Below are 12,199 nucleotides of genomic sequence, written 5' to 3'. Positions count from 1 at the left end.
AGGGCTTTCCCCTGCCGGCTGGCGGGGAGCAGGGACCACCAGGAAAAGAGGGGGGCATTTCAGAGAAGCTCTTGTTATCTTTCCCCTCTACTGAGCCGAGAAACTGAAAAAGGGCGAGGAAAGAGTCACATAGAACTTTTTCTGTTTAAAGGCCTTAAATTGCTCACCACTGTGTTGCCTTGGGAGTGGGAGGCTGGCGTGGGTCTTTGTTTCCTGCTTATTAGCTGAGATGCCAATCGTCATCTCCCGTCCTCATTTTATTCAGCTGTGAAACGGGGGCAAACACATCCCGCTTAAGATGTTGCTATCAAGTTTGTTGAGAAAATGCGTGGTGGTGCCTGGCTCCTAGGAAGCGCTGGGTCAAAGTCCTGCCGCCCTTCGTTTGTACCTTCCTCTCAGCCCTAACCTACACGGAGACCTGCTCCAAGGGGTCTCTCAGTGCGGCTCAGTTTGCCCCTAGATCACTGAGCCTTAATGTTGCAGTGACGGAGATCCCACTGCTAACAGCCAGTTTACCCCAGCACAGCCCCAACTTGGGGCTGATGCACTTGCCAGCCCACCCACCCAGGAAATCCGGATCCCAGGTTAGCATGGAGGCCACACCTGACACTTACACATGGGGGTCCCTGCTCCAACTTCTGTGCCTCAAACACCCAAAGGCGGCTGCTGCTCTCAGTAAATTTGTTCTCTTGACCTTTCTGCCTTTCTGCCTCAGCTCCCTTGGCCCCTCTGTACCTGGAACAAGGGAATGGGATAGAAGGGTATTTCTGAAGGGGTCTGAGGGGAGAGGGAGCAGGAGAGAAAAGAAGAGGAAGACAAAGAGGAGAGAGAAGGAAGAGACTTTCTGGAGTTGTGGAGTGATAGGAGAGAACCAACTCTGGCTCCCTCAGTCCATTTGGACTGGCCTGGCTATCACCTTGTGTGTCTATTAGAAAGTATTTTCCGGTGCCTCGGTATTTCCATAGTTGTTCCAGCTCAAATCCCCTTCATGAGGTAAGAACAAATCAAGAAGAGAATCTAAATTCTTACCAAATTGTCCTGAAAGGGCTCTGTTATGTATGGATAGCAGAATCCTCTTGAAATATTTGTAGCGTTTTAGTGACTAGAGTAGTTTCTTTTCCTTCCCTCCTTCTCTAGGGAATCCTCACTTATGGAGCATTCAAGTTCAATTTCAGTAAGAAATTTGGAGTAGGAGTTAGTGGAGTTGGATATTTAATGATGCAAAGTTGAAATGTGAAGTGGGCGTCAGTGGATTATTTCAGGAGGCATTGTGAGCTAAGTATTCCTCAGGATTCTGAGAGGGCGAGCAAATCTAGTTCTACTTGTACACATAAAAAGCAAAGGTGCCAACTAAAACAAACAAATTGGAAAATTCACGCCCTAAGCGAGGCTTTAGGAGACTGCTACTTATTTCATTTACAAAACCCAGACTGACTGTCCCTGTGGATCTAATTCCCCGGGTACTAGGCAGGCTCCGTTCTTCGGGTTCCATAGACCCCAGCGAAGGCGCCGTTGTGTGTCTGGGGGTGGGGGGTGAAGGTCAGGTTGTGGGGCTGGGGCGGGGGGCGGTGTTCTCACACCTTCAATTTCACCCCAGGGTCACGCTGGGTGAGAACTAGGCCCGGAGATTTTTCTAAGAAAAATCTCGGAACCTCTGACCCGGAGGAGAGAGGTGGCGCCCAGGAGGCTGGACCGAGCGAGACTGGGTAACGGGCCTTCAAACCAATCGGGAGGAAATCGAACATATCTTGCCCTGAGGTGCAGGTGTGAAACATGAAGGGAGGGGGTAAAAATTCGGGGGGGGGGAGTTCATTGGGAAGAGTGAACAAAGGAGGGGACAGGGTAAAAGACGGAATACCATCATCCCCACCTCGGCTGTGTGTAACTAGATTGTCGGGAGGAATTTTAATAATGTTCATCTCCGATTTTTCTCCACCCCGCCAAGGAGTAGAACGAAGCTGGCGGGCGGGAGCCCGGGAAGCCCGCGCAGGCTCCGCACCCCTGCCGGGCCGGGCTTCCCCGGGCCGCAGCTGCGCCTGCTGGGCCCCCTCGCGGCTCTGGGAAGGTTTTGTGTGGTGTGTTCGAAAAGGTTTGTTCGGGGGTAGCTGGAGGCGATGGAGATGCGAGAGACCCTCCAGGCGAAGCCACCACCGCTCACTCCATAGCTAACCGTCGCTCCTCCTCGGCGCGGGTGGCCGACGCTGCGCCCACCCCTCTCCAAAACCTGCACAAATCTAATCGAACCTAACTCGGGTGGCAGAAACGCTCCCTGCTCTCTGAAGGCCAAAGCCCTGCCTTGCTGGGCCCAGAGCTGCTCCTCCCTCCTCTGGCCCCCTCTGCTCCCGTCCAGGTTCCAGCCGGGGAACCCAGTCCCAGCCTAGCGGGAACTTTGGCGTCTGCGGCTCGAAGCCCACGGAGCCGGCAGCATCGAGGCTGCCTTTCGCCCAGATCGCCCGGCCCGGCGGCGGGGAGGGCGCCCCTAAAGCAGTTGACCAGAAGCGGTGCGTCGGCCTCCTACCCCCAGCTCCTAGTTCCTTGGGGCCATGGCTTTGAAAACTGTCTCCAGGCGGGGCACCGCGGCCCCTGAACTTGTTTCTGGGAGGTGAGGAGGGGGGCGCCCGCCGTGCGCGGCCGTCTGGTTTGGGGCGGGCAGCAGGGAGCCAGGAGAAAGAACCAATTCATTCGCTTCCTGAGGGGCATAATTTGGGTGGCAGCTGTTGCGAGAGGGAAGAGCTAGTGACCTCGACCCTAGGTCTGCCCTTTAACCCCAGGCAACACGGCCCGAGGGGGGCAGACGGTATGGGCCAGGCCGGGGCCCACCGCTGCCTTTGGCCCCTTGGGGCTGCGGTCTGTACCTCTCCTGGTCAGAGTTGAAGTGCTCCTTAACACATCTTGAGGTGTTCACCGGCAGTTCGACACTATCCACCAAGGAGCCCGTTGGGCAGAGACTGAGGATGAGGATGTAGGTGAAATGAGAGAGTGGGTCTGGGTGCTTAGTTTTTGCAGGGGCCGAAATTATCCATAAAATATGCATGTAACAGAGAATTGCCTAGCTGAAACAAGGTAGTGAGTTTCATCGTACAATTTTTTCTCCCACCCTCCTTCTTTCTTCTTTGGACAACTCCTGTCTCACTAGGCTTTTACAGCAGTCCTGTTCCATTTTTTTTTTTTTTTTTGCCCAATCGCTCTTCAAGCCTTCCCTGCCCCTCTTGCCCAACAAGACCAAGCCAGAGAGCCCTGTAGTTGGGGTGCCACAACTGACATAACCCAGAGGCGGGGATTTCACGTTCTCTGCGCAACCCCCCCAGCCGCCCGCCATCAGCAGCCTAGATCCCTGGACCTGGGTTTTTGTAACGAGGGTCCACACACTCTCTCCCCCTCCCCATCGGTTTTCAAGTGAAGCTCGAAGTAAAGACCTGAGCATCCTGAGCGCGATCCGCCCACACAGCCGGGTAGCGGTTTGCCCCAGGGGTAGAGTGGAGGCGCGGATCAGTGCCTTTCTCAAGAGAGCCGCACTTCTGAAAGCGCGAGCTTCCTGTCTGCCCAGGCAAACGAGTTGCAAGGCGCTATGTCCTCTAGCGGCAAACTCTCGCAGTTCATTTGTGAGCGCTCACCTACACCTAAGGGATCTGGTTAGGAGTCAATTCACCCTCAAATTTGAGTCCTAAGTGGGGGTAAAGTCTTCTGAATGCGGTACAGGCTTTTGCCAAGGCCCTCTCGGTAATGAGGCCGGGAGGCTCGGGCGCAGTCGCTTGAACTGAGGAACAGCTGATTTGTCTCCTCCACGGCAGATGGTCTTTGAGCACAGATTTGCATTCATTGTCTTCAAATCTGTTTTCGCGCTGGTGTTCTAGATTTCATCAGCAGATCTATGCACAGATCAGAATACAAAAGGAGAAGCAAGAAAATAACACCCAGCCAGGAGGATTTTTAATAGGCACCGCGAGCTGCCCGGCGTAGTAAAAAAGCCGTCTAGAGTTTCAGCTGTTTGGCGGAGCGAACGCCGCCTCCCGGCCATCAGCCGGCGGCCAGCACCGCGGCGACAGCGCGCCTTGGGCAAAGTTTCCAGGACTCCCCGCTGCCTCCCTGCAGCTCCCGTGCTGGTTCCCCGGGGCTTTGGGAACGGGGGAGGGGGGAAGGAGGGGGCTCCCGGGACGACGCCTAGCAGCTCTCGCATTCAGCCTGCCACGATCTGTCAGCAACCTCTCATCTGCACGGGTGCAACTCTCGCTTGCGTTCGCCCGGGGGTATTTTCCTTAGCTCTTTGACTGTTTTCCCCGACACTCTATTTATTTGACTAGCGCTTGAGCCTCGTTCGTCCACCACCCGCCCCCGCTTTCATTCATATATTCTTCTCTCTCAACTTGTAAACCGCACACAAAATCCGAGCGTCACCGAGTAACTCCAGGAGACTTGAGAAAGCCGTCCAGAGAACTGGTTTGCTCTAGGGAACGCTTGCACAAAACATAAGTACATGTGGTCACGCTCCGCTTCTTCACAAACCTGCACTCAGAACCCAAGCCCCGGGAATGACCGTGTCTCCCCGCGGGCAACAAAATTCTACATTTAGAGGCAGGATCCACAGAAGCTTCCCGCTCCCGCGATCAGACTGAGCTAGCGCGTAACCGCCAGCAGAGTCTGGCTAACCCGCTTTAGTGCAGAATTTGCGGGCCCGGATCACACGCACGCACATGAAGTTCGGGCAAGGACAGAGCGCCCGCAGCTTTCTGTCCCCTTTCACCTCCCGGACTCCCGGCAACGCAGAGCGTGGCGCGCGCCGCCCGAGGACGTCGGCCGGGCCTGCCCAGCGCTGGCCAATCCCGAGCGTCCATGCAAATGAGGCGCCTTATCGGGCTATGGCTCCGCCTCCCGCGGCCCGGGCCGTAGTAACCCATTCATGGGGCAGGCGCGCGACTGTAGCCCGGCTCTGCGGCGCTCGCAGCCACAGCCTCCTCTCGGCTCCGGGTCTTCCCCTTCCTTTTACCACGGATCCTGTTGGGGATTTTTTTTTTTTTTTTTCTAAATTGGAGCGGTGGGGAGGAGCAGGGAGGGGGGGTGGGGGACCAGGAGGAAGGGGAGAGATTAGGCAGCCATCAATCTCCTCCTGTTTCTCCCAGAACAGGTGATGCTTCAAAATTGTGATCACTTTCTGGAGGCAGAGCTGCCCCTGGAAGGATGCGAGCGACCTAGGGCGGAGGGCCTGAGGCGGCAGATCTGAACTTGCGGAGGATATACCCTAAACTTTACATCAGTCTGCATCTCAGGCGTGGAAGCAAAAGACGGGTCATCTTTTTCATTTCTTTTCCAAGAGAGACTCAAACTTCGGCACTTGATCCCTTTTCTTGGATTGCTTTGGAGGTGACGGTTTGGTGACAACGTTGGGAACCGTGAGGACAGCGTTGTAACTCATTTTTAAAGCGCCAGTAGAACAGACTTTTTAAATGTTTGGGATCCAAGATACCTTAGGAAGAGGACCAGCTCTGAAAGAGAAATCGCTGGGCGCCGAGATGGATTCGGTCAGGTCCTGGGTCCGGAACGTCGGCGTGGTGGACGCCAATGTCGCTGCTCAGAGGTAAGGAGACGACCACGCAAATATTATGCTCACAATCTCTCGCTTGTTCGCTCCTCGCTCTCACTGTCTCTTTATGTGTGCCCCCCCCAACCCCCGCCCCGCTGCTCTTGCTCTCACTCGCTCTCTATCCCCCGCATCTATAGCCCTGGCCCCGCGCGCTTAGAGCTCACCCTCCAGCAGGCAGGTCGCTGCAGTTAGGGGAACACTTACCCTACAGTCAGCTTTCGAGTTTCTGAACTGCCTGGGTCGTTTGTGTTTCTCCCATACTTCTTCCCCACAGACTAGACTTTGCGAGGAAAAAAATTACAAAGCAGCATCCGTTACCTCTCAGGGCAGTCCCTAGTCCTACCAGGCGGGACGGCTAGGAGCTGAGCGTGAGGACCGGAGCCGGCAGCGGCGGCCGCCGGGGGAGAGCGAGCTTCCCGGCGACTCCCAGATTTCGCCACGCTGCTTGCAAGAGCCTCTCCTCCCGCTTCTTGCCGGGAGATTCTTGGAGGCCGGGAACCCACGGCCAGGTGGCGGTGGCCGCTAGAGGAGCGGAGAAGCTGGAGCGCCTGCCTGGGAAGGCAGAGAGGCCGTGTAGCCGGGGAGGGGGACAGACTGGAGGGTCCTGGCGCAGAAATAAAACAGTGAACCAGACCCACAGAGGCGGGGGTCAGGGGAGAGAAGAAACTAAAAATAAAGGATGAGAAGTAACAGTAGAAGCAGCCGAAGAAAAAAGGCGAAGAAAGGAGACGCTCGGCAAACGCAGGGATCACGGGCCTCTAGTTTTGCTAGTCCCTGAAGTTGACTCTATTTCTAAGCATCCTCGTGCTAAGACAGTAAATGCCTTGTCTAGGCTGGCACCCCAAGAAGACATTTTGGTTCTCCTCCCTTATCACAGCTGCTGAGCTGGGTCTCCACAACCCTGTCCGCGAGAGACAGCCCCGTGACCCCAAAGAACCCACGAACTTCTTCCCACGACTGTGGCCTCTCCATCAGCTCTCCTGGCCATCCCACTCTAAGTCTCGATATCATACGGAAAAATTATTCCTCTCCTAGACAGGCCACTTCTCCAGGTGTCCCGGGTAGAGCGAACCGGCAGCCACTCCAGGAGGAGAGGAAGCAAAAGTCGCACACTTCCAGAGAACCAGGAAAGCGGCAACTCCCTCCCTCCTGCCTGAGCCTGGGACGCGCCAGTGTCCTCGAGCAGATGGCACGCTGCGGCGGCTTGCCGCAGCCGTCTGGGGACACACTGGGCTGCAGGCCGAGGGAAACCAGGCAGCACTGCAGAGAAGGCTCCGCCGTGCAGTTCCTTGCCAAGCTCCTGAAAGACACCACCCCTACTTTCCTCCTTTCCCCGGATCAAATCAATAAAGTTGGAAAAGGCAGTCTGACAGGGGATTCTAGTCAAAATACCATACCTTTGCAAAGAGTGAAAGTGCTCACGCCCTGGGGCCAGACCCCAGTGCCACCCATCAACTCCATCCATCTGCACGTTCGCTCCGGTCCGGGTCTCCTAGTAAATGTGATCCAGAGGCCAGTTTGTCCCCAGCCGCGACAGGACAGTAGGGAAGTGAGTGTACATACTCAACATGCTCCAGGGCGCCTCCCAGGTTCTCCAACAGGGCTTTTGAGGTCAGCAGTCAGCGGGTTTGGCCCAGAGATGCGATTTGAGCAGGGAGATTCTCAGACCCTCTCAGCCTCTTAATAGCATTTTGGTTCCCCCAAGCTGAGCAGTTCTAGGGGTGGGTGCTCAGTATCAAGACCACCGAAGTGGCTCTCAATCCCTGGGACAGGTCGAGGGGGGTTCCGCCCTGCTACTGTTCTGGGCGCAATTTTTTGGAAGAGCAAGGGAAGCAGGAGATGAGGCCTATCCTCACAGGAAGGAGGCTTGGCCTCTAGGCTTCCCGGCCGCCCCCAGGTGCTTCTCGCTACCACCTTTCCCAGGAAAGCCTGTTGTGAGCAGTGGTGCCAGACAGGTAACTCCAATGAAGATGAAGGAAAAGTGTCACATCTTCAAAGTAAGGCGCCGCTGAGTCTCCTAACCCTGGGGCCCATCTCCGAGTTCTGACCCAAGCCACTGCACCGCCTGAGGGAGAAGACGGGGCCAACCTGATAGGACAAGACTTGGGTCACCGCTTGGGGGACTTCTTCGGGCCTTGGTCTGCAGTCTCCCTCCTTGGGTCTCCACTAAAGGCCAGACATTGAGCTGCTGGGCATGGGGATGCCCAGAGACTGGAACAGTTGGCAGTGGCAGCATCCGGGGTCATTGGCCCTGCCACCCGCCCCCCCTTCTCGTGGCCCCTGGGACTCCTCTAAGAAGTCCCCGCTTCTGATTGAAAAAAGGCCCTAGGGGTCTAGAAGTCTGGACCCCGGACAGGTACCCTTGACCCTCTGCAGTGTTGCGTGGGCGCGTCAGTAACATCGTGTCTTTCTCTCCTTCCCCATGTCCGGTGTTCCCCCCTCTGTGTCTCTTCATGCACAGCGGAGTAGCCCTGTCCCGGGCCCACTTTGAGAAGCAGCCTCCCTCCAACTTGAGGAAATCCAACTTCTTCCACTTCGTCCTGGCGCTCTATGACAGGCAGGGGCAGCCGGTGGAGATCGAGCGTACCGCCTTCGTAGATTTTGTGGAGAACGACAAAGTAAGCGGAGGTCCCCCCTTCCCCTCATAACTGCCTTTTTGCAAAGCACTAAAGATCCCATCTGTCACTCCCGACACTTTTCCGCTCACATCAGGAGGGATGATAAATCGAGGCTTCTCACCCCCAGCCTCTAAATCAGTTGATTTCCCTACACCTTCTCCCGCCTGTACCTCCCACTGCAGGGGCACTTGTGGCCCCGCACACTGGGCTTCTGGATCATTAGCAGAACCTGGGCCTGGCCTGACAGGGGAGCAAGAGTCCTTTGGATTAGAACATAGTTTAAACTTATATTCAAGGCCAACTGCTTCCTGTCTCTGGTTTATTATTATTATTATTATTTTGGACCTGCTAGCGCAGCAGGGTGGGTTAGAGGGATACCGACAGCCCAGCCTTGTTTCCCCACCCCAGCCCTGCCTTCTCTTCCACTCAGGTTATCAAGGCAGTGCCTGCTCCCAGCCCAGCTAGGGTATGGGGGCTGGATTTGATCTCAAATGAGGACAACGTGTGAGGCGAAGAAAGTCTCTTGCCCTCTCTGGGCTTCAGTCTCCTCAGCTGTGCAAGTCGGGCTTGGGAGCAGACTTTTCCCAAGGTTCCTCTTGAGCTTGCGGTTCCAGGTTCCGGTCCTGGTAGTATAGGGCCAAATGCTGCTTTTGCAAATGGCAGGTCCCTTCGCCTTTCTGCAGGACAGGCAGAGCCCAATGGATCTGGTGAAGCCTGTTTAAAGGTAGCATGGACACCTCATCTGGTGGCCTCAGCTTGGGGCAGCACTTCTGAGGACATTTTAAGGGGGAGGGACAGCCGGTTGAAGAGGGGCAAGTGACCTTGAGCCTTGGAAAGTTTTGGAAGTTGGCTTGCGTGCAGATGCTCCTGCCCTTTGACCTGGGACTGGGTAGAGGGACTGCTCAAAGCTGCCGGGTGACGGGGTAAAGGTCGCGGAAGGCGGTGTAGGGACGCCTCCTCTTTCTCATTTTGGGGGCCTGGAAAGCAAGGGACTCTGTCTTTTCAGGAACAAGGCAATGAGAAGACCAACAACGGCACCCACTACAAGTTACAGCTTCTCTACAGCAACGGTGAGCGCCCTGCGCGCCCGCGGCGCCCACACCTGTCTCTTTCAAGAAAGGCAGTTGACCTTGCCGCGGTCCCTGGCGGGCGGGCTCCAGGTCTGGGGAGGGCCGAGCCACGGGAGGCAAGCTCAGGACCAGGGGGGCGGATGGGTGGTCTTTGCCCGCAAGATGGCTCAGCCGGCACTCCGCTCCGGGCGGGATAGGTTTGAGGGGCCGGGGTGGGGCTTCTGCGCTCTCACCTCGCGCCCTCCGCCTCCTCCGCAGGTGTCCGCACTGAGCAAGACCTGTACGTCAGGCTCATCGACTCAGTCACCAAGCAGGTGAGCCTGGCGGGCCAGTCGGCTCCACCTCTTGCGGGGCCCCGTCTGTTCTCCCCGGTCCCCTCTAGCCTTCCGCTGACCTCCCCTACAACTCACTATTTCCTGGGTCCGTTTTCACAGCTCTTTCACATCAACTCGCACCTGATCTACGTTGGGAAAAAAAAATTTTTTTCCCTCTCAGTCCCGCCAATTGTCTCTCCACCTTGTTTTGTTTTCTGGCTGGGGAGACGCTGGGGATGTGGGTAGGCGAGCAAAGGGTTGAAGAAGGGAAGCAATTATTGGGAGAGTCTAACATTCCCTTTTGCAAGAAATACGTCCTCACCGGGGCAAACTTCTTTGACTGTTTCATTTGAGTTAACCGCGCCGCAGCTCAGATTCTGTGCCGCCCGCGGGGTGTCCTGATGAAGTGGTGGGTAGAGAGGAAACACGATTTTGTGCTCGCTTTAAAGTCCCCTTTTCTTTGTCCCTCCTCTCCCTCGTATCCCTTCCTTCCCCCGCCTTCTTCGCAGCCCATAGCTTACGAGGGACAAAATAAGAATCCGGAAATGTGCCGAGTTCTCCTGACACACGAAGTGATGTGCAGGTAGGAGCCGTTTTCTCCTGCGGGCTTTGCTGGAGCGCGGGGCAGGTGAGCGGCGCCGGGCGCGCTGTCTCGCGTGCGTCTGCGGCGCTGACTTTCAGGAGCACGGGCGCGCAGTGAGGGCGTCCTCGCCCGGGACTTGCCGCTAGGGCCGGTCGGCTCGACCTCCTCCTTAAACTCCAGATTCTAAGAGCAAATCTGTTAGGACTCTAAAAGGAAACCCAGAGCCGCTCGGGATTCTACCCCCGCAGAGTCTCAGGAGTTTCCTCTGCTACGCCGAAGGTCCGCTGTGCAGCTGTCGGCAGCAGCGCGGGGAGGCGCTGGGCAGCCGAGGGTCAAGTTTGGGATTGGGGGGGGGGTGCTTTCCCCGGACTGGTCGCCGTCCAAGGCCCTCACGGCTTGGTTCCTGCCAGTCCGGCCCGCTAGGGGTAGATTTCCAGGAGGGACCACTTGTGGAGTTCCGGAGTCAAAGCACTGGGACAACTTGCAGTTTGGGCGGGCGACCATCAGAAAAGATCAAGCGCGGGGGCACTATCCCCTGTCCCCCAGCTGTGGCACCTGTCTGTGATGCAGAAGCGTTTTCTTTCTCCAGGAATGTCATTTTTCTAAATCTCCTGAGCCAAGGGAGTTTTCTTAGATCAGAAGACTACAGGGTAGGAAGACCAGTCGGGTTCACCACCAGTAGGTGGGTGGGAGGAACGGGGCGGGGGGGAGGACCGGGTAGGGAGATCCGGGGTTTGGAGCAACAGCTGGATTCTGATGGCCAAGTTCTGAAAAGTACAGTTTACCGAGTTCCTACACCTTTCTCCATCTTCTTTCCCCAGACCAGGACATTCCATTTTGAGTCTTTGCTTCTGCTTTACTGGAAGAACATTAAAAAAAAGAGAGAGAGAGAAGAAATTTATCCATATACTTATTTATTCTTTTAACAGATGTTAATTGAGTGTCTAGTATGTGCTGGGCATGGGGGATCCCACAGCAAAGGAGGAAGGCTACAGAAAGGAAACTCTGGGAAGAGGTGGTTATTTTACTATAAAATTTTACGTGTTTATTCCATACACATTTTTTCTTCCTCCAAAATCTCTGATTAGAGAGAAAGCCTCCATTCTTCCTTACTCCTGCTGTTGCTTCAGTGAATGTCTTTCACCTCCAGACTTAGGAGCCTTGGGTAATTGCAGGCCCCGTGTGATTTAGTTTGGACTGTTTAACCGGCAGCTCCCGGCAGCCCCAGGCTCCCTCCCTGCCCAGTCAGGAAGAAACCATAACAATCAGACATGTTTGTTTTGGTTTTGACCAAGTATTAGAAAAACAAACTTTGCCAAATGCAAAGTTCAACTCTGCCAGTGGCCTCAGCAGAGGGGAATCCTGGCCTGAGTAGCTGGGTGAGGCGTAGGGCGATGGAGTAAGCAGATAGCTGCTCCATTATCCCAGGGGCCCCTTGACAGATTCTCTCAGAAAGAAAATACAATTCCAAGATGAACTTGCATGTAATACCTAGATTAAATAGTCAGAACACTTTGATTTGGTTGGCTAATTGAAGGATGGATTTTTTTTTTTTTTAGTCTTCTTTCTACTTTTAAATGTCTTTGTTTGGAGAGATTATCTTCTTAAAAGAAAAGAAAACAACAGCCAAATCTGGCCCATTGTCTGACGAATTATACCTATTACTTTAAATAATACTTGCACGCCCCATCCAGCTGTAGTTAAGGCTGACATTTTTATTTTTAAGCCCAATCAAATCCTCCTCATTTTATGCTGTTTAAGTAGCAGCATCAATTTTTAAAGCCTCTAGTTTAGTCTGCATTAGTAACACAATATAAAAATTTAATGTACTGTAACTTCTCTGCATTTGAGACCTGGGAAGGTACCTTATTTTCTTCCCAAACCAGAATCTAAAACAAATATTAATTATGGACAAATAAATGATCCACTGGATGAGTACTGTGTCTGGTGTGTGTGTGTGTGTGTGTGTTTGGGAGATGAGCTGGGTTGATGGCAAATACTGGATGCATCTGAAAGGGAAGTTCCCATTCCATCTA

The 12,199-nt window shown here is 54.7% G+C and overlaps 1 protein-coding gene and 1 long non-coding RNA gene across 5 annotated transcripts in view; one reads left to right on the top strand and one right to left on the bottom strand.

Annotated features, from left to right (window-relative positions):
- Positions 1-3,908: 3,908 nt before the first annotated feature.
- LOC146396458 (uncharacterized) lies at positions 3,909-8,941 on the bottom strand. 2 transcript variants are annotated; one of them, XR_014828396.1, is made up of 3 exons: positions 6,976-7,113; positions 5,783-6,130; positions 3,909-5,562 (listed from the first exon to the last, which is right to left on the bottom strand). It is a non-coding gene; the product is annotated as an uncharacterized LOC146396458 (long non-coding RNA). The 2 variants fall into 2 exon arrangements; XR_014828397.1 differs by having other exon boundaries at positions 4,251-5,562; positions 5,783-6,182; positions 6,976-8,941.
- Positions 5,116-12,199, top strand: part of EBF2 (EBF transcription factor 2) — a 207,922-nt gene continuing 200,838 nt past the window's right edge. For 2 of the 3 annotated variants that reach the window (XM_001927186.8, XM_084997724.1), the window contains exons 1-5: positions 5,116-5,572; positions 8,040-8,196; positions 9,203-9,266; positions 9,525-9,580; positions 10,090-10,163. In XM_001927186.8, the coding sequence (XP_001927221.3) occupies positions 5,442-5,572; positions 8,040-8,196; positions 9,203-9,266; positions 9,525-9,580; positions 10,090-10,163 (482 nt within the window). In that variant the 5' untranslated portion in view covers positions 5,116-5,441. Of the gene's footprint in view, positions 5,573-5,852; positions 8,197-9,202; positions 9,267-9,524; positions 9,581-10,089; positions 10,164-12,199 lie in introns of all 3 variants that reach the window. The other variant, XM_084997725.1, reaches the window with a different exon arrangement.

The sequence above is a fragment of the Sus scrofa genome, chromosome 14 (assembly GCF_054392235.1).
Source record: "Sus scrofa isolate SSC_HxYL_T2T_F1_AM1 chromosome 14, Sscrofa_HxYL_maternal_Yorkshire_Landrace_v2.0, whole genome shotgun sequence".
Lineage (NCBI taxonomy): Eukaryota > Metazoa > Chordata > Mammalia > Artiodactyla > Suidae > Sus > Sus scrofa.
Note: the sequence above shows the minus strand (reverse complement) of the source record. Positions and strands in the feature narration are given on the sequence as shown.